General features: G+C 40.0%; 1 protein-coding gene and 1 non-coding gene across 2 annotated transcripts in view; one reads left to right on the top strand and one right to left on the bottom strand.

Annotated features, from left to right (window-relative positions):
* The window catches only part of LOC126336632 (UDP-glucosyltransferase 2-like), an 88626-nt gene that overhangs the window by 23662 nt on the left and 49121 nt on the right, over window positions 1-15843 (top strand). Inside the window, exon 3 of the mRNA XM_050000524.1 lies at window positions 780-958. Coding sequence (XP_049856481.1) covers window positions 780-958 — 179 coding nt within the window. The remainder of the gene's footprint in view (window positions 1-779; window positions 959-15843) is intronic.
* Window positions 5122-5194, bottom strand: Trnaa-cgc (transfer RNA alanine (anticodon CGC)). The gene has a single exon. It is a non-coding gene; the product is annotated as a tRNA-Ala (tRNA).

Here is a 15843-nt window from a genome sequence, read left to right as displayed (position 1 = left end):
CTTCTTCGTCATTGTCAAGTGTTATGACTGCCAGTGGGCTGTTGGTGCGCCCTTATATACGCTAGCTGCCGGCTGTGACGTCACTAGTGCCCCTGACATTTGCCATATATGGGCATGTTTTGAGTCGGCGTTCGAAGAGGGCACATCGAACGCCGACTCAAAACATGCCCATATATGGCAATGTCACGGGCACCAGTGACGTCCAGCCGGCAGCTAGGGTATATAAGGGCGCACCGACATCCCACTGGCAGTCATAACACTTGACAATGGCCACGAAGTGCTCGGCCGAAAGCTCGTGTACTTTTAACCAATTGACGCGGTTGGGAGCCCAATATTTTATTCAGGTTCAGCACTGTCTTACGACGCCAAAGATTTCCTTGCGGTCGGTTCTACTCATTATCAGTATGCTGAACTCCCTCTGGGCTAGAAAATATTTCCAACCTTACTTTCACCTACTCTTCTTCTTCTGTTGCAAATGCAGTTCGTTGTGGATATTCGCCTCTTTAATGATTTTCCGCCAAGTGTCTCGACTCCGTGTTGCTTCTTTCCAGTTTCTGTATCTCATCCTCAGTATGATACCATCTATCCTCCATGTATTCGATCTTCTGCGCTCTTCTTTTTCCTCTGGGATTAGCAACTATTATTTTCTTCGGTACTCCTGTATCACCCATCACTTCTGACTTAAATTATTTGTTGTACTACCTCTTCATTTGTACTTATATTTTGTAATAAAACGTAGTATGAAAAACAAGAAGTAACACCACTTATTTGTGTTACAGATTTCTCACGAAAACCTGACGGAAATTGACTTATCCGTTGGATACAAAATCATCGGTGAGTTGGATTTCGTGAAAATGGCATCGCAGTCACCTGCAGAGAGTATTTCGTTTATTCGATCTGCTTCAAGAACTATGATTCCTTGGCAACTTAATGAACCTGCAGTGCAAGATTTCCTCAAGTGAGTTTTTCATCCATTTTGTCTAAATAGGTGAGCCGTAAGCAAACTTGGATGCTCCATCTAATTTAATACTAGAACTGACCAGCTGTACAATTGGTGTTATTTGAAATGGAGGTAATTGGTTATGTTAGTCAAATCTGATGTAATGCCACATGTAACAGCTATACAAATCTAAATTAATTCACCATCCCACTCAAAATCCATTGGATCACATTCACATAATGGTTCTGTATTCTCACTCAAAAAATCAAAACAGATCGTCACTTATGGAAACACAGAAGCATAAAATTACGGTAACATAGTTGGCTTACGTTAAGTTTAGTTACCCATAAGTGCTGAAGGTCCCGAGTTCGAGTCTCGCTCAGGCACACAATTTTAATCTGCCAGTAAGTTTCATATCAGCGCACACTCCGCTGCAGAGTGAAAATCTCATCCAGTACGCGCAGGATTTGGAAGATGATTTCATCCCCGTCATCCTAAGTGACACTGATATCGATAAGATTTGGTTCATGTAAGACGGATCTCGACCCCATCGAAGAAGCAAGTGTTTTATGTCCTGGAGGAGCACTTTGGGGACCACTTTTTGCCTCTGGGGTACCCAGAGGCCAGTGGCATGGGCCTCTATTGGCCGCCTTATTCTCCATATCTGAACACATGCGATTCCTTTTTATGGAAATATGTTAAAGGTAAGGTGTACAAAATAGCCCCAAAACTATTGCTGAGCTGAAAGCAGCTATTCAGGAGGTCATTGACAGTATCGATGTCCTGACACTTCAGCAAGTCGTGTAGAATTTCGCTATTCGTCCGCGCCATATCATCGCCAAGGATGGCAAGCGTATTGAACATGTCATAACCTAAATCCAAATATCTGTAGTGATGTTTACATGTTGAATAAAGTGTGTGCACGCCGTAGATTGTAACTAATTTACGTTTTCCTTCATATAGTTCAATAAGTGTCACCCTGTAAGTAAACACTGATCTGCCAAAATAAATTATTAGAGTGGAAATCTTCACTAAACCAGCCAAACCCATGTCTACCATCTGTAAAATCTGAAAACAAAGCCAGGTGCAGCTTTCAGCCAACAAGAACCACTCACAGATTTTGGTACGCTAGCACATACGCTGTTCAATGCCGGGCAGATTGTTCACTCACTTCAGAGTTCGAAATATTAGAAACTGCAAAACTGTAACCTGGCGATTTTTAAATTTGCACTGAATGACAGCTAATATGTGCTTATACTATAATGGAAATTATCAGTAGAATTGTCGGAACCACTGTACAGAAATTATTAACTTTGTGGTGTGGTTTAGTGGAGCAGTACATAATAACAGAGACGATAAATATAGTAACTGTAATTTCACACCTTTTTGCACACCATGTCATTTTTAATACCATTTTCATGCAATGCCAAATTACTGACAAGAATTTGGTCATCTGAATTATTGGTAGAACTATAACCATTGTTTACCAACGAGCTTTTCCGAAAAAATAGTTTTATAGGTGCACATACAGAAAATCATTGACTATGTATGGTGCTTGTCTGATGGAAGGTTTAAACTAGTGGGCATAAGAGTTTCACATAAGATTACCCAGATGAAAGATCGCCACTTTTATATGTGAATAGTGGAAAAACATATAATAATATAATGATGCCACCTGACTGCTCAACATGTGTAACTCGATACAGACACACATAGTAACCACAACGGATGTAACTCATAATCTGAAATGACTTACTACTGTTTAATGAGAAAACTACCTATCAGTGTATCTTGGATCTGGTTCCATAAACATTTCCTAAGTTCCACTTTGAAGGGAAAGCATGTACTTTGACTGGATCCCGTTTACAGTTCAAAACATTTCGCTAAAGAAACTGATAACACAGCATTTCCACGGAACACTGTATAATTGCAGGGACTGAACTTCTCGAGGAACACACATATTCTGCAACTTGAAAACAGTCTATTGAAATACTAGGAGGAATCTTATTACTTTGAAATTGTTTGTGCGACATATAATAATGTTATAATTCAGAACATTCCACTATAAAGAAACTGATAACACAGCATTTCCACAGGACGTTGTATAACTGCTTGGACCGTAGTTCTCGATGCACACATACCTTCTAGAACTTTAAAAAATCTACTAAATAATGGAAAGAATCTCATTACTTTGAAATTGTACGACATGAGAAGTGATTTTCACCGAAGTAATTATTGTGCTGAAGGCTCAAGCCCTTGCTTGCTTATCGTGGCTGAACGAAGTATCAATGCATGTATAATTCCGTTTAATTTGGAAGGAAATGAAGTGAAAAATAAAGATCAAGCCTCTCTCTGGGGGCATCAACAGTCAACTGTAACAAGCAAAATATTATTATAGGGCAAATTTATCCGAAGTCTTTTCCAATGCACTCACTATCGTAATCATTCAATACTGTTTCAGTGACTTAAACATCACCGGAAACTCGCCCACAGCACTACTCATCTCGTTTATTTTTCATCATTCACTCACCTATGATTATGAAAGTGACTTATCTAATCAACGGACACCTAGAAATGTGAAATGTGTTACTGGTATTTCGATTTGTGACTCCTCAAGGTCCTGTCTCTACAACATTATCATGAATAATTCTTCTCACTCTGTACGATTCACTGTACTCGTAAAAAGACTATGGCTTATAAATTTACTCTTGCTTGACCTCTTCTCGTTTTCAATAACACTACGCTGTCTAATAACTCGCTCCTTCTCATTGCGTTCTAAGATTATTTTATGGCGCCTCATTGTTCAACTAAAACAGACATTTCTCTTCTCCGTAAACATGCATCACTCATTGGTGATAGGCACTTACTAAGTCCAATTTTTAAAGTTTGGAGATAAACAGAAAAATGTTTTCCGCTCTTGTAACGTAATATGAGATGTATTTGTTTGTGCGTGTAAAGTGCACACACACACACACACACACACGCCGTTATATAAAACCAAAATAGCATTTTTCCATAAATTACTGGCAAAATACATAACTAGACCTATCTCCTCCCAACATGGAACGAATACGACATGTAAGCGTGCAATGAAATTCACGTTCGTGCTTTATTTCCTTTATTTCTAAATTTATACATGCATGTGCAAGCACATGCATATTATTTTCTTCATACAACACACAGAACTGTTTATTATTTTCTTATGCGGTATATTTATACACTGACACTACTGCACTACAGTCACAGATATTGAACAACAAAACAGTTATTAAAACAAGTCACACTATTAGAAACGGCAGGCAATGGATTTTCAGTGACACAGCCCTTCTAGTAATTCATCAAAGAATGCTTTGCTCGCCTCAGACGTCGCGACGTAAAGATGAACCTCCTTGAGATCGTCCTGTTTCGCTGATTTGATTGCTATTCGTCCTTTGTCATTGGCCTTCTCAACTGGTTCATAAGAGTGCCATAGTTTGGTTCAGGCTGAGAAAAATGGAATGTTTGATGCACTATGCTGCCAATGAAGAGAAGAGCAACCACTCCGCCAGGATGATCTGCAGAATACTGGAACTCGGAGAACGACACAGCAGCAAACAGCACCGTCGCGCTTCTAGGAACGTCCTTCCCTCTTGATTGATCACTTAGAGTTATTCACCTATAATGCTAAGGCCACCACGCATCCACATCAATGATGTCATTTCCTTCCCCCATTTTTATTGTAACATCTCTTTTGCATTAGCAGTGATTGTACAATATTCTTTTGGGGTGTAGATTTTGTCACAGCACAATTTTTTTGGAAACACCAAAACCTTATCGCAAGGACGAAGGAATGAGCTCTAATAGGGAAACGGTGAATAATTTCCTCGAATCGTTTATATTCGACCAAACCCATACAGAAACGAATAAATGAATGATACCTATTTTCGACCGGACACGGATACGAGTACAAGTGAAGTTTTTTCGCGCCTCGTTTAATCTGTTTGGTGAGCTAGTCCAATATGAATGTACGCGGTGGTGGTGGGTAGTGTTTAACATCCCGTCGACAACGAGGTCATTAGAGACGGAGCGCAAGCTCGGGTTAGGGAAGGATTGGGAAGGATATCGGCCGTGCCCTTTCAAAGGAACCATCCCGGCATTTGCCTGAAACGATTTAGGGAAATCACGGAAAACCTAAATCAGGATGGCCGGGGACGGGATTGAACCGTCGTCCTCCGGAATGCGAGTCCAGTGTGCTAACCATTGCGCCACCTCGCTCGGTATGAATGTACGCACCTCATTGGCTCCTTACTTGGTGTGCCCATCTCGATACCAGTGTACTTTGGAACTATTGTCTTGGAGTGTGTTAAATCAAACAGCTTCAAGCCCCCTAGTTTGCAAACTTATTTTACGTGGCTCCAGTTTCGGCGATCTACTACGCCATCATCAGGCCCCTGACCGCTGTGTTGGAAGATTCTACCTCGTTTCTGGTCAAAACAGGGGGCAGCAATATTGGTATTAGTAGATTTCTGCTTGCTATAGCGATCACATCAGCCATCATCTGATGACTGAAGATGGCGTAGTAAATCGCCGAAACTGATAGCAAAATAAAATAAGTTTGGAAACTAGACGGCTGAAAGGTGTTTGATTTGACATTCTGTATCGAACAGCCAAGTTCCGCAAATGTCTCTGAAAAGCTGGGTATACAGAGACTATTGTCTTGGAGGTTGTGTACTCGTTTAGTAAATACATGTACCTATAACTGCCTTTGGTAGAATACTTTCTGATCAGGTATTTGAGGTACAGGTAAATTTTGCATGTAGTCAAAGGTAACACAGACTGTGTTATTTGGCTACAGGATTCTGAGGATGATGTCACAGAGGAATATAATTTGCGACTTCTACACTTGTGAATACTTAGCTCACTTGCTAGTGCTAATTTAACATTTTGCGCGATAAGTGCAGATACTGCAGACATCTATTTGGGGTCTACCGACTCTTTAGCCAAAGTTCATATTGAAATAATCAACATAAAATGATATTTTAACTTCAAGATCAGCATGTTCTTCATAAAATAAATCATCCATTTTTAAGGTTCTACCTTGCATCCAAGTACTTTACTCCTTTACCTCCGTAATGAGGTGTTTTGATAGGAAACCTGAGATTGTGGTCCCGAATTTCAGTGCAGATTTCACGTGATACAGCATGCATCTTCTTACTGAATCCTCTCTTGTCCACTGGGCTTTCGCCTTTCGACAACAGTTTAGCAGTTCCGAATACACGCTTCTGTGTTACTCCGTGTGAACTAATGAATCCATTCCTACAGACATACAGACGCTCCTGATGTCTAATTACGAAATACGCTCATTCACGTTACACTTTTCATCGTTCCCCGTTTTGTTTAACAGCCCTAGATCTTCGACGTTCAATGGGATCATCTGTGTAGGTGGACATTCTGCTCATTTTTGATTTCATAATCGTAAAAGCACCAAATACCTCCAGCCTCGATTCTTCTTGAAGTATATTGAAGCAGTGACGATTGCATCCGAAACAAACAAGCAAGTTACCTAGGAAAAATCTTTGTTGGAAATAATCAAACTTCAGTATCAATAACCATTCGAATCCCTTTTACAGAAGTGAAATGGTTAAACAGCTAATATTTAGGTGAAAATGATATTTTCTGTCATACCTGCAGAGAGGTCCAATGCTTTTCTTAGGAACTGCCTTTCCTGCATAGTTTGTATATGAAGTACCCTCGATCTCTTTCCTTTATTCCTGGCATATTTTTTTTCTTTCCGTTAACGCTTCATTCCTGCCGTAACACCGTTGTCCGTGATGAAAATACGTTTATGAACACAACAAGGAAAAGATTAATAATACGCACAGCACAACAGCCACATAGTACATATTGTCAGTGACAACACTCCATATCCATGTAAAGAAAAGAAAGAAGCATGCCAATCTTGACATCCGAAACCAACAGCGCTCTCTGCATAGGTTGGTTGGCGTTGATAGACATTCCATGTTGAAGCGCACTATCTGCAGGACGAACTTCCTTCCAACACGGAATAACTGACGTGACGGCTGTGGTAACGGCACAAGCGCTGCTAGAGCATTTTTCCTTTCAACAACAAAACATGTCTCTTTCTTCGCAGAACGCAAAATCACGCTAAAACGAATTTGTCAAGAATGTGGACTTAGTGCCTTTCAACAACGAGCGATCCTCATACATGTCCACATTCCAATTATTCAGTGTTTGAAGGGCCTCCAGCTACTTGATTCCTAAAATTACACTTTCTTTATTTATTTACAGGGAATCCTCTGGGGGTTACATTTCGTCTAATGGTGAAGTCGGGTCCTCGACCGTCGGCTAATCTTGCCTCATATTGCTTTCCTCTTCATTCCCTCACGGATTCCTTCCCGGATCTGCGCTGCGTATTTCACTGATTTCCGCACAGTCTCCTCTTTGAACATCACATCCTCTGAGATTTCGCCTATCATCAGCAGAATATGGATTCGTCCACGGATTACATTGATTGTTTCCGTTTCACCGGTTCCCATGTTTGTGGGGTCGATGCCTCTATCACCACTTCGCTTTCGCTTGCACACGTTGTCACGTTTCCTAATACGTTTGTACAAAGTGCACTGGTCCCATAACTTCATTTTTGTAGACAAGTTAATGGAGCAAGTGAAGGAATGCGTCTGCATCGACCATACCATGACTGGTTAATGTAAAGTCTTTTGAATTCGGTTAGGCAGTTTGCTCTGGCAGATCTGCACAACGTATGCGTTTCTTCGCCTCAAACGATGTGACCAAAAACTGGTTGCTCCTCACCATTTCTTTAAAGCACTGCTTCATATAACAAAACTGCGAACCCTCGTACGGCTCCATCATTAAAATGCCTAGTCTGACAAATTCATATTTTTCTTTCTCCCAAAATTCGTGCAGAAACGCCTCTTTAAACACCTTATACGTTCTGCACTTCGTCGTAATCCTATGGATAATGTGGCTACCTCTTATCGTAAATGAAGTTGGTTTGATAACAGATGGACCAAAATCCCAGAAGACCATCCTGGAACAATTTTGGAATGTAAACTGTTCGACCTGTCCGGAAACATTGTGTACTTCTGAATGAAAGAAAATGCTTGCTTATTTCGTCCTGTTCAACATCCTGATGGTGTTTATTCCTATCAAGCTGAAGGTGACAATTTTCGGAATAGCATTGTCACTGGAGATGAGACGTGGTATCACCACTACGAGCCGGAATCCAAAAGACAGTCCATGCAATGGCGACAGGCGAATTCTCTGTGACAGAAGAAATTCAAGATACAGCCGCCTGCAGGCAAAGTGATGTGCTCAGTCTTCTGGGATAGCCAGAGTGTGATTCTTTGGGTGTCCTAGGGTATGGAGAAGCTGTCAGTTCAGCATGCTACAAGACGGCATTGGCTAAGCTGAAAGCCCGAATTTACAGGGTAAGGCCAGAGAAGAAGACTAACTTTCATCTGCAACATGATAACGCCAGGCTTCACACCAGTTTTGCTACCACGCAACACACTGCAAAATTCAGCTGGACTGTCTTACCACATCCACATGCAGTCCTGATTTAGCGCCTTCAACAATCCATTTCCTTGTGCCCATGAAAGAGGCCGGCCGGAGTGGCCGTGCGGTTCTAGGTCGCAGGTTCGAATCCTGCCTCGGGCATGGATGTGTGTGATGTCCTTAGGTTAGTAAGGTTTAATTAGTTGTAAGTTCTAGGCGACTGATGACCTCAGAAGTCGCATAGTGCTCAGAGCCATTTGAATCATTTGAACCCCTGAAAGATGGACTATGTGGTGAACATTTTAAAGGCTCGGTTGCTGTTGTCAAAACTGTAAGGAAGTGGTTCGCCTCAGCTGTTTCCGAGTTTTATAAGCGCGGCATGCAGATCCTGGTTCATCGTTGGTCAAAGTGCAAAACGAATGGTGGTGACTATGTGGGAAAATGACAGTCTGTAACTGAAATATTGCTCTACTTAGTTGTGCTGTTGTGATTTATGTATCTTATGTAGTTTCCATGATTAAAAACAGAAGGCATTACTTTCGGAACGACCCTCGTAATACAAGTATTGCACATATGGGGGTCAGGTTTCCCAAAGGGTCTGTCACAAAATTCTTTACATTAGCTGTGTATTAGGTCGTAATCTACGGTAAATCCGCTGTTTTGAATATTTGTGCGTAGTTAACGGACTGCTGTAAAACTGTTGTACCCAAATTTGGTTAAAAGGTATGTCATAGATTGCTCACAGCTTGGGAAGTTAGTTCTCCTCCCCTAAATATACATTTTTTGAAAGAATAGAAGTCTTTTGGGTAGGTTAATCTGAAACACCCATGGGTCACCAGTTTAGCATTAGAGATTCGTGTGTGGGCTGGGGGTGGGGTTAAAAATCGTAGAGGGAGGCCAGGAGATGAATACAGCAAGCAGATTCATAACAGAATAGAGTAGTGTGCAGACCTGCATCAAACCAGTTGAGGACTGAGGATAACCACAACAACAATCTTGCATGTGTTTCTAAAACTGGTCATATTCGTATAAAGTCAGTACTGTTCACGATCGCGAAAAAAGTTCTAAAATCACTTATTGCTGTAAAATGGTTTCAGAAAAATCATTAGTAGAACATTAGCATTCAGAATTATTCCCATGTGCGAAATCTTGTGTTGACTGCGTTTGCACTGCATGAGGCGGTGTACACATTTTACAATGTCATTTTTAGTTTACGAATTTTAATTTAGCCTTTCTGCGTCGCTGCTTGTTGTGTTCCACTTCCGAGAGACGTTTTACTGTACCAAGATAAATACACGAATAGTTCAGGGCCATAGTCATACGGATACGCTGTACATACATACCAACGTCAATACACAGTTAATCAGTGATTAGGCATTCGGGAGGACACTGCTTCCAATCCTGAACAAGTATCCATGTTTGAATTTTCTGTGGTTTCCCAAAAGTGCTGGGATGCTTCCCTGAAATGGACATGTCAGAGATTTTTTTTTCCTGTTCTTCGCCAACTCACGCTTGTACTCCTTCACTTATGACCTTGTCATTGATGGACCGTTAATGTCTTAGCTCTCTTTCTTCTCCCACTCGTTCGTTTTGTAGCTAAGAGTTTAACTTGTCTTACAGTCGGTCAGACTGCCACATGCTTCTTGTGTTCTCTGTGTGGGGTACGGTACACGAACGAAGCATACATTGTAGTGTAAACTGGTGATAAACTGTTCGATAACGTAATGAACCCCCCCATGAACCATGGACCTTGCCGTTGGTGGGGAGGCTTGCGTGCCTCAGCGATACAGATGGCCGTACCGTAGGTGCAACCACAACGGAGGGGTATCTGTTGAGAGGCCAGACAAACGTGTGGTTCCTGAAGAGGGGCAGCAGCCTTTTCAGTAGTTGCAGGGGCAACAGTCTGGATGATTGACTGATCTGGCCTTGCAACATTAACGAAAACGGCCTTGCTGTGCTGGTACTGCGAACGGCTGAAAGCAAGGGGAAACTACAGCCGTAATTTTTCCCGAGGACATGCAGCTTTACTGTATGATTAAATGATGATGGCATCCTCTTGGGTAAAATATTCCGGAGGTAAAATAGTCCCCCATTCGGATCTCCGGGCGGGGACTACTCAGGAGGATGTCGTTATCAGGAGAAAGAAAACTGGCGTTCTACGGATCGGAGCGTGGAATGTCAGATCCCTTAATCGGGCAGGTAGGTTAGAAAATTTAAAAAGGGAAATGGATAGGTTGAAGTTAGATATAGTGGGAATTAGTGGAGTTCGGTGGCAGGAGGAACAAGACTTCTGGTCAGGTGACTACAGGGTTATAAACACAAAATCAAATAGGGGTAATGCAGGAGTAGGTTTAACAATGAATAGGAAAATAGGAATGCGGGCAAGCTACTACAAACAGCATAGTGAACGCATTATTGTGGCCAAGATAGATACGAAGCCCACACCTACTACAGTAGTACAAGTTTATATGCCAACTAGCTCTGCAGATGAAGAAATTGAAGAAAAGTACGATGAAATAAAAGAAATTGTTCAGATAGTGAAGGAAGACGAGAATTTAATAGTAATGGGTGACTGGAATTCGAGTGTAGGAAAAGGGAGAGAAGGAAACATAGTAGGTGAATATGGATTGGGGCTACGAAATGAAAGAGGAAGCCGCCTAGTAGAATTTTGCACGGAGCACAACTTAATCATAGCTAACACTTGGTTTCAGAATCATGAAAGAAGGTTGTATACGTGGAAGAACCCTGGAGATACTAAAAGGTATCAAATAGATTATATAATGGTAAGACAGAGATTTAGGAACCAGGTTTTAAGTTGTAAGACATTTCCAGGGGCAGATGTGGATTCTGACCACAATCTATTGGTTATGACCTGTAGATTAAAACTGAAGAAACTGCAAAAAGGTGGGAATTTAAGGAGATGGGACCTGGATAAACTGAAAGAACCAGAGGTTGTACAGAGTTTCAGAGAGAGCATAAGGGAACAATTTGATAGGAATGGGGGAAAGAAATACAGTAGAAGAAGAATGGGTAGCTCTGAGGGATGTAGTAGTGAAGGCAGCAGAGGATAAAGTAGGTACAAGGACGAGGGCTGCTAGAAATCCTTGGGTAACAGAAGAAATATTGAATTTAATTGATGAATGGAGAAAATATAAAAATGCAGTAAATGAAGCAGGCAAAAAGGAATACAGACGTCTCAAAAATGAGATCGACAGGAAGTGCAAAATGGCTAAACAGGGATGGTTAGAGGACAAATGTAAGGATGTAGAAGCTTATCTCACTAGGGGTAAGATAGATACTGCCTACAGGAAAATTAAAGAGACCTTTGGAGAGAAGAGAACCACGTGTATGAATATCAAGAGCTCAGATGGCAACCCAGTTCTAAGCAAAGAAGGGAAGGCAGAAAGGTGGAAGGAGTATATAGAAGGTTTATACAAGGATGATGTACTTGACAACAATATTATGGAAATGGAAGAGGATGTAGATGAAGACGAAATGGGAGATACGATACTGCGTGAAGAGTTTGACAGAGCACTGAAGGACCTGAGTCGAAACAAGGCCCACGGAGTAGACAACATTCCATTAGAACTACTGACGGCCTTGGGAGAGCCAGTCATGACAAAACTCTACCAGCTGGTGAGCAAGATGTATGAGACAGGCGAAATACCCTCAGACTTCAAGAAGAATATAATAATTCCAATCCCAAAGAAAGCAGGTGCTGACAGATGTGAAAATTACCGAACTATCAGTTTAATAAGTCACAGCTGCAAAATACTAACGCGAATTCTTTACAGACGAATGGAAAAACTGGTAGATGCGGACCTCGGGGAGGATCAGTTTGGATTCCGTCGAAATGTTGGAACACGTGAGGCAATTCGGACCTTACGACTTATCTTAGAAGAAAGATTAAGAAAAGGCAAACCTACGTTTCTAGCATTTGTAGACTTAGAGAAAGCTTTTGACAATGTTGACTGGTATACTCTTTTTCAAATTCTAAAGGTGGCAGGGGTAAAATACAGGGAGCGAAAGGCTATTTACAATTTGTACAGAAACCAGATGGCAGTCATAAAAGTCGAGGGGCATGAAAGGGAAGCAGTGGTTGGGAAAGGAGTGAGACAGGGTTGTAGCCTCTCCCCAATGTTATTCAATCTGTATATTGAGCAAGCAGTAAAGGAAACAAAAGAAAAATTTGGAGTAGGTATTAAAATTCATGGAGACGAAGTAAAAACTTTGAGGTTCGCCGATGACATTGTAATTCTTCAGAGACGGCAAAGGACTTGGAAGAACAGTTGAACGGAATGGACAGTGTCTTGAAAGGAGGATATAAGATGAACATCAACAAAAGCAAAACGAGGATAATGGAATGTAGTCCAATTAAATCGGGTGATGCTGAGGGAATTAGATTAGGAAATGAGACACTTAAAGTAGTAAATGAGTTTTCCATTTGGGGAACAAAATAACTGGTCGAAGTAGAAAGGATATAAAATGTAGACTGGCAATGGCAAGGAAAGCGTTTCTGAAGAAGAGAAGTTTGTTAACATCGAATATAGATTTATGTATCAGGAAGTCGTTTCTGAAAGTATTTGTTTGGAGTGTAGCCATGTATGGAAGTGAAACATGGACGATTACTAGTTTTGACAAGAAGAGAATAGAAACTTTCGAAATGTGGTGCTACAGAAGAATACTGAAGATAAGGTGGATAGATCATGTAACTAATGAGGAGGTATTGAATAGGATTGGGGAGAAGAGAAGTTTGTGGCACAACTTCACTAGAAAAAGGGATCGGTTGGTAGGACATGTTTTGAGGCATCAAGGTATCACAAACTTAGCGTTGGAGGGCAGCGTGGAGGGTAAAAATCGTAGAGGGAGACCGAGAGATGAGTACACTAAGCAGATTCAAAAGGATGTAGGTTGCAGTAGGTACTGGGAGATGAAGCAGCTTGCACAGGATAGAGTAGCATGGAGAGCTGCATCAAACCAGTCCCAGGACTGAAGACAACAACAACAACAACAACGTAATGAAATAACTCTAGAAACGCCAACTGGTCAGTGTATTCTAGAATGTTGATGCAGCGAAGCAAAAGTAAATCTTTCGAAACATAAAAGCAACCAATGAAGAAACAACCTCGTTACAGAGGCAAGACAGCTATTCAGTTAGTTAGCTACAAGTCCCATAAAGCGTTTGAACGGTTCTTCTACCGAAATGATACCCATAAAGCGTTTGAGTGGTCCTTCTACTGAAGTGATGTGGAAACGAGTCAGTTTACAGGATATCTTAGTGTGATTACTGTTACATGAATCAACTTACAATTTTTTAGTTCTAATCATGGAAAACCGTTAAAAACTAATTTTTTACAAATTCATCTATGGAGATGTGCAGGAGAAATTATTTTACGTTAGATTTATAAACGTGCTTTGCTACCTGTCATAAATGTTATGTTATGGGACTAATTATCAAAATTTTTTGTTGCTACAAACTGAACTGCTTCATGATCACCTGATAACTTAATAATGTGAAATAGAGGTCACTCTTCCTCTAGTATTGGAGGTATAGGCAACACTATTCTCAAAATGTGATGGTTTAATTATGAATAATTTCACTAGCGAATATATGTATTGTATGATGTAGTTAAAATGTCCATCTCCTTGAAGATATACCAGCATGACGACCATAGGTGAACGCCACTTATTATTCTTGCAGTTCGCTTTCGTGCAATCAGTATTTTCTTTCTAAGAGATGATAACCTTAAAATTTCAAAGACTTGAATTGCTTATGTGCTTAATAAGCCAATGACTAACTGTTGAGGCAGACAAGAAATGTGGTATGACTGAGGAAATTCAGTTATTTTTTAAATTCGGCATACACTAAATATATAACATCATCTAAAGAATCCATGAACATAAAAAAGAAGTTTTGAAATGCAGACCACTGTTATAAAACTGTTAGTACCTCTAAACTACCACCTCTGCTTGATGAATCTTAACTGGAAGGTCATTAACTTATATAAGGAGCAGAAATTGGTACAAAATTGAACCTTGTGGGTTTCTCTATGTGATTTGTCCTAACCACTAAAATTTTCTCTTCTTTGAATATTGTTTGTATTATCCAGTATGCATTCTTGCTTACTATTAAGCATGATTCAAATTATTTGCATGTAATACCAACTAGGGTTGAGTCTTTCCTGTGTCACTTTTCTCATAAAGTGCTTTAACAGTTGCATGTTTCAATCTGTCCAGTGATGCATTCTGTATATTACTAAGGCTATTACTTATTAAGTCAGAACTCAGATCTCTTTCTGAAATTCCATCAACAGAATATGAGGTTTTTTTTTCCTTTAAAAAAGAAGTTTTATAATTCTATTAATACCAGTGAAGGTCACTGGGGCTACTTCCAGATACTTAAAAATTTGTGAAATTGCATTTTTAATATATTCTATTGCTTCTTCAAATGACTCATGTTATACTTTTTTCTGCTATACTTACGAAGTGATTGTTACAAATACTTGTAATTTGTGAATTATGAATCACAACATTGCAAATTTGTTTAACTGTTGTGATATCCTGCACGCTGACTGGTTGTCCTGCCCAGATGTCCACATTTCTCAACATTTGAGAACGTTCTTTAAAATATTACAGTATGTGTTATAGAACGCAGCAATGTCAGACCTCGCCCCATTCTGGTTTGTAAATAAATTTTGCTTACATGAGATTTCAATGCCTTTAGTTATCCATGGGTTGTTTTCTTAATGGACTTTCGCGATATTTTGGGAAAATTACTTTTGAATATAGACAAAAATTTGCTATGAAATATATTGAATTTCATATTTGCATGTCTTTCTGTGCTTGGGAAATTTACCTCTGAAATTAGATTGAAAGAGACAAATAATTCCAAAAGTAGAAAGTAGTCTCTGTTGCAGGTGTTTTGTTAATAATGACTTGCTTTGTGTAGTTAGTGCATCTTCTGATTATTTGTAATTAGTAATAATAATCTTCTTATGAGATGGATAAATTATGATTTGCTGATATTCTTTTTCGTTCCTAATCCTGCACTCATGCAGATTTTATTTCTTATTACTCTTGTAGTATTAGGGTTTTAACTTAAAGATTTCAGCTTGTGCAGTCACCACTTTGAATCACTTTTCACCTTTAGCTTAGCTATCCCACTGATAGTTGCTAGACAGTTTCGCAAATAAACTATTATGTAACAAGTTTGTTATTTCTAAGTGCAGATAATCTCAAGATGAGCTAATTGCGCAAGATGCATCATTGTTAATAAAACACTTGCAACAAAGACCGATTTCTACTTTCGGAACATTGAATCCATCTTGCTGCATCAGACCATGATGGAATGGCTTAATGAACGAAACAATAATGCTAGTTCATTATTT

This window comes from Schistocerca gregaria, chromosome 2 (assembly GCF_023897955.1).
Source record: "Schistocerca gregaria isolate iqSchGreg1 chromosome 2, iqSchGreg1.2, whole genome shotgun sequence".
In the NCBI taxonomy this organism is placed as follows: Eukaryota; Metazoa; Arthropoda; class Insecta; order Orthoptera; family Acrididae; genus Schistocerca; species Schistocerca gregaria.
Note: the sequence above shows the minus strand (reverse complement) of the source record. Positions and strands in the feature narration are given on the sequence as shown.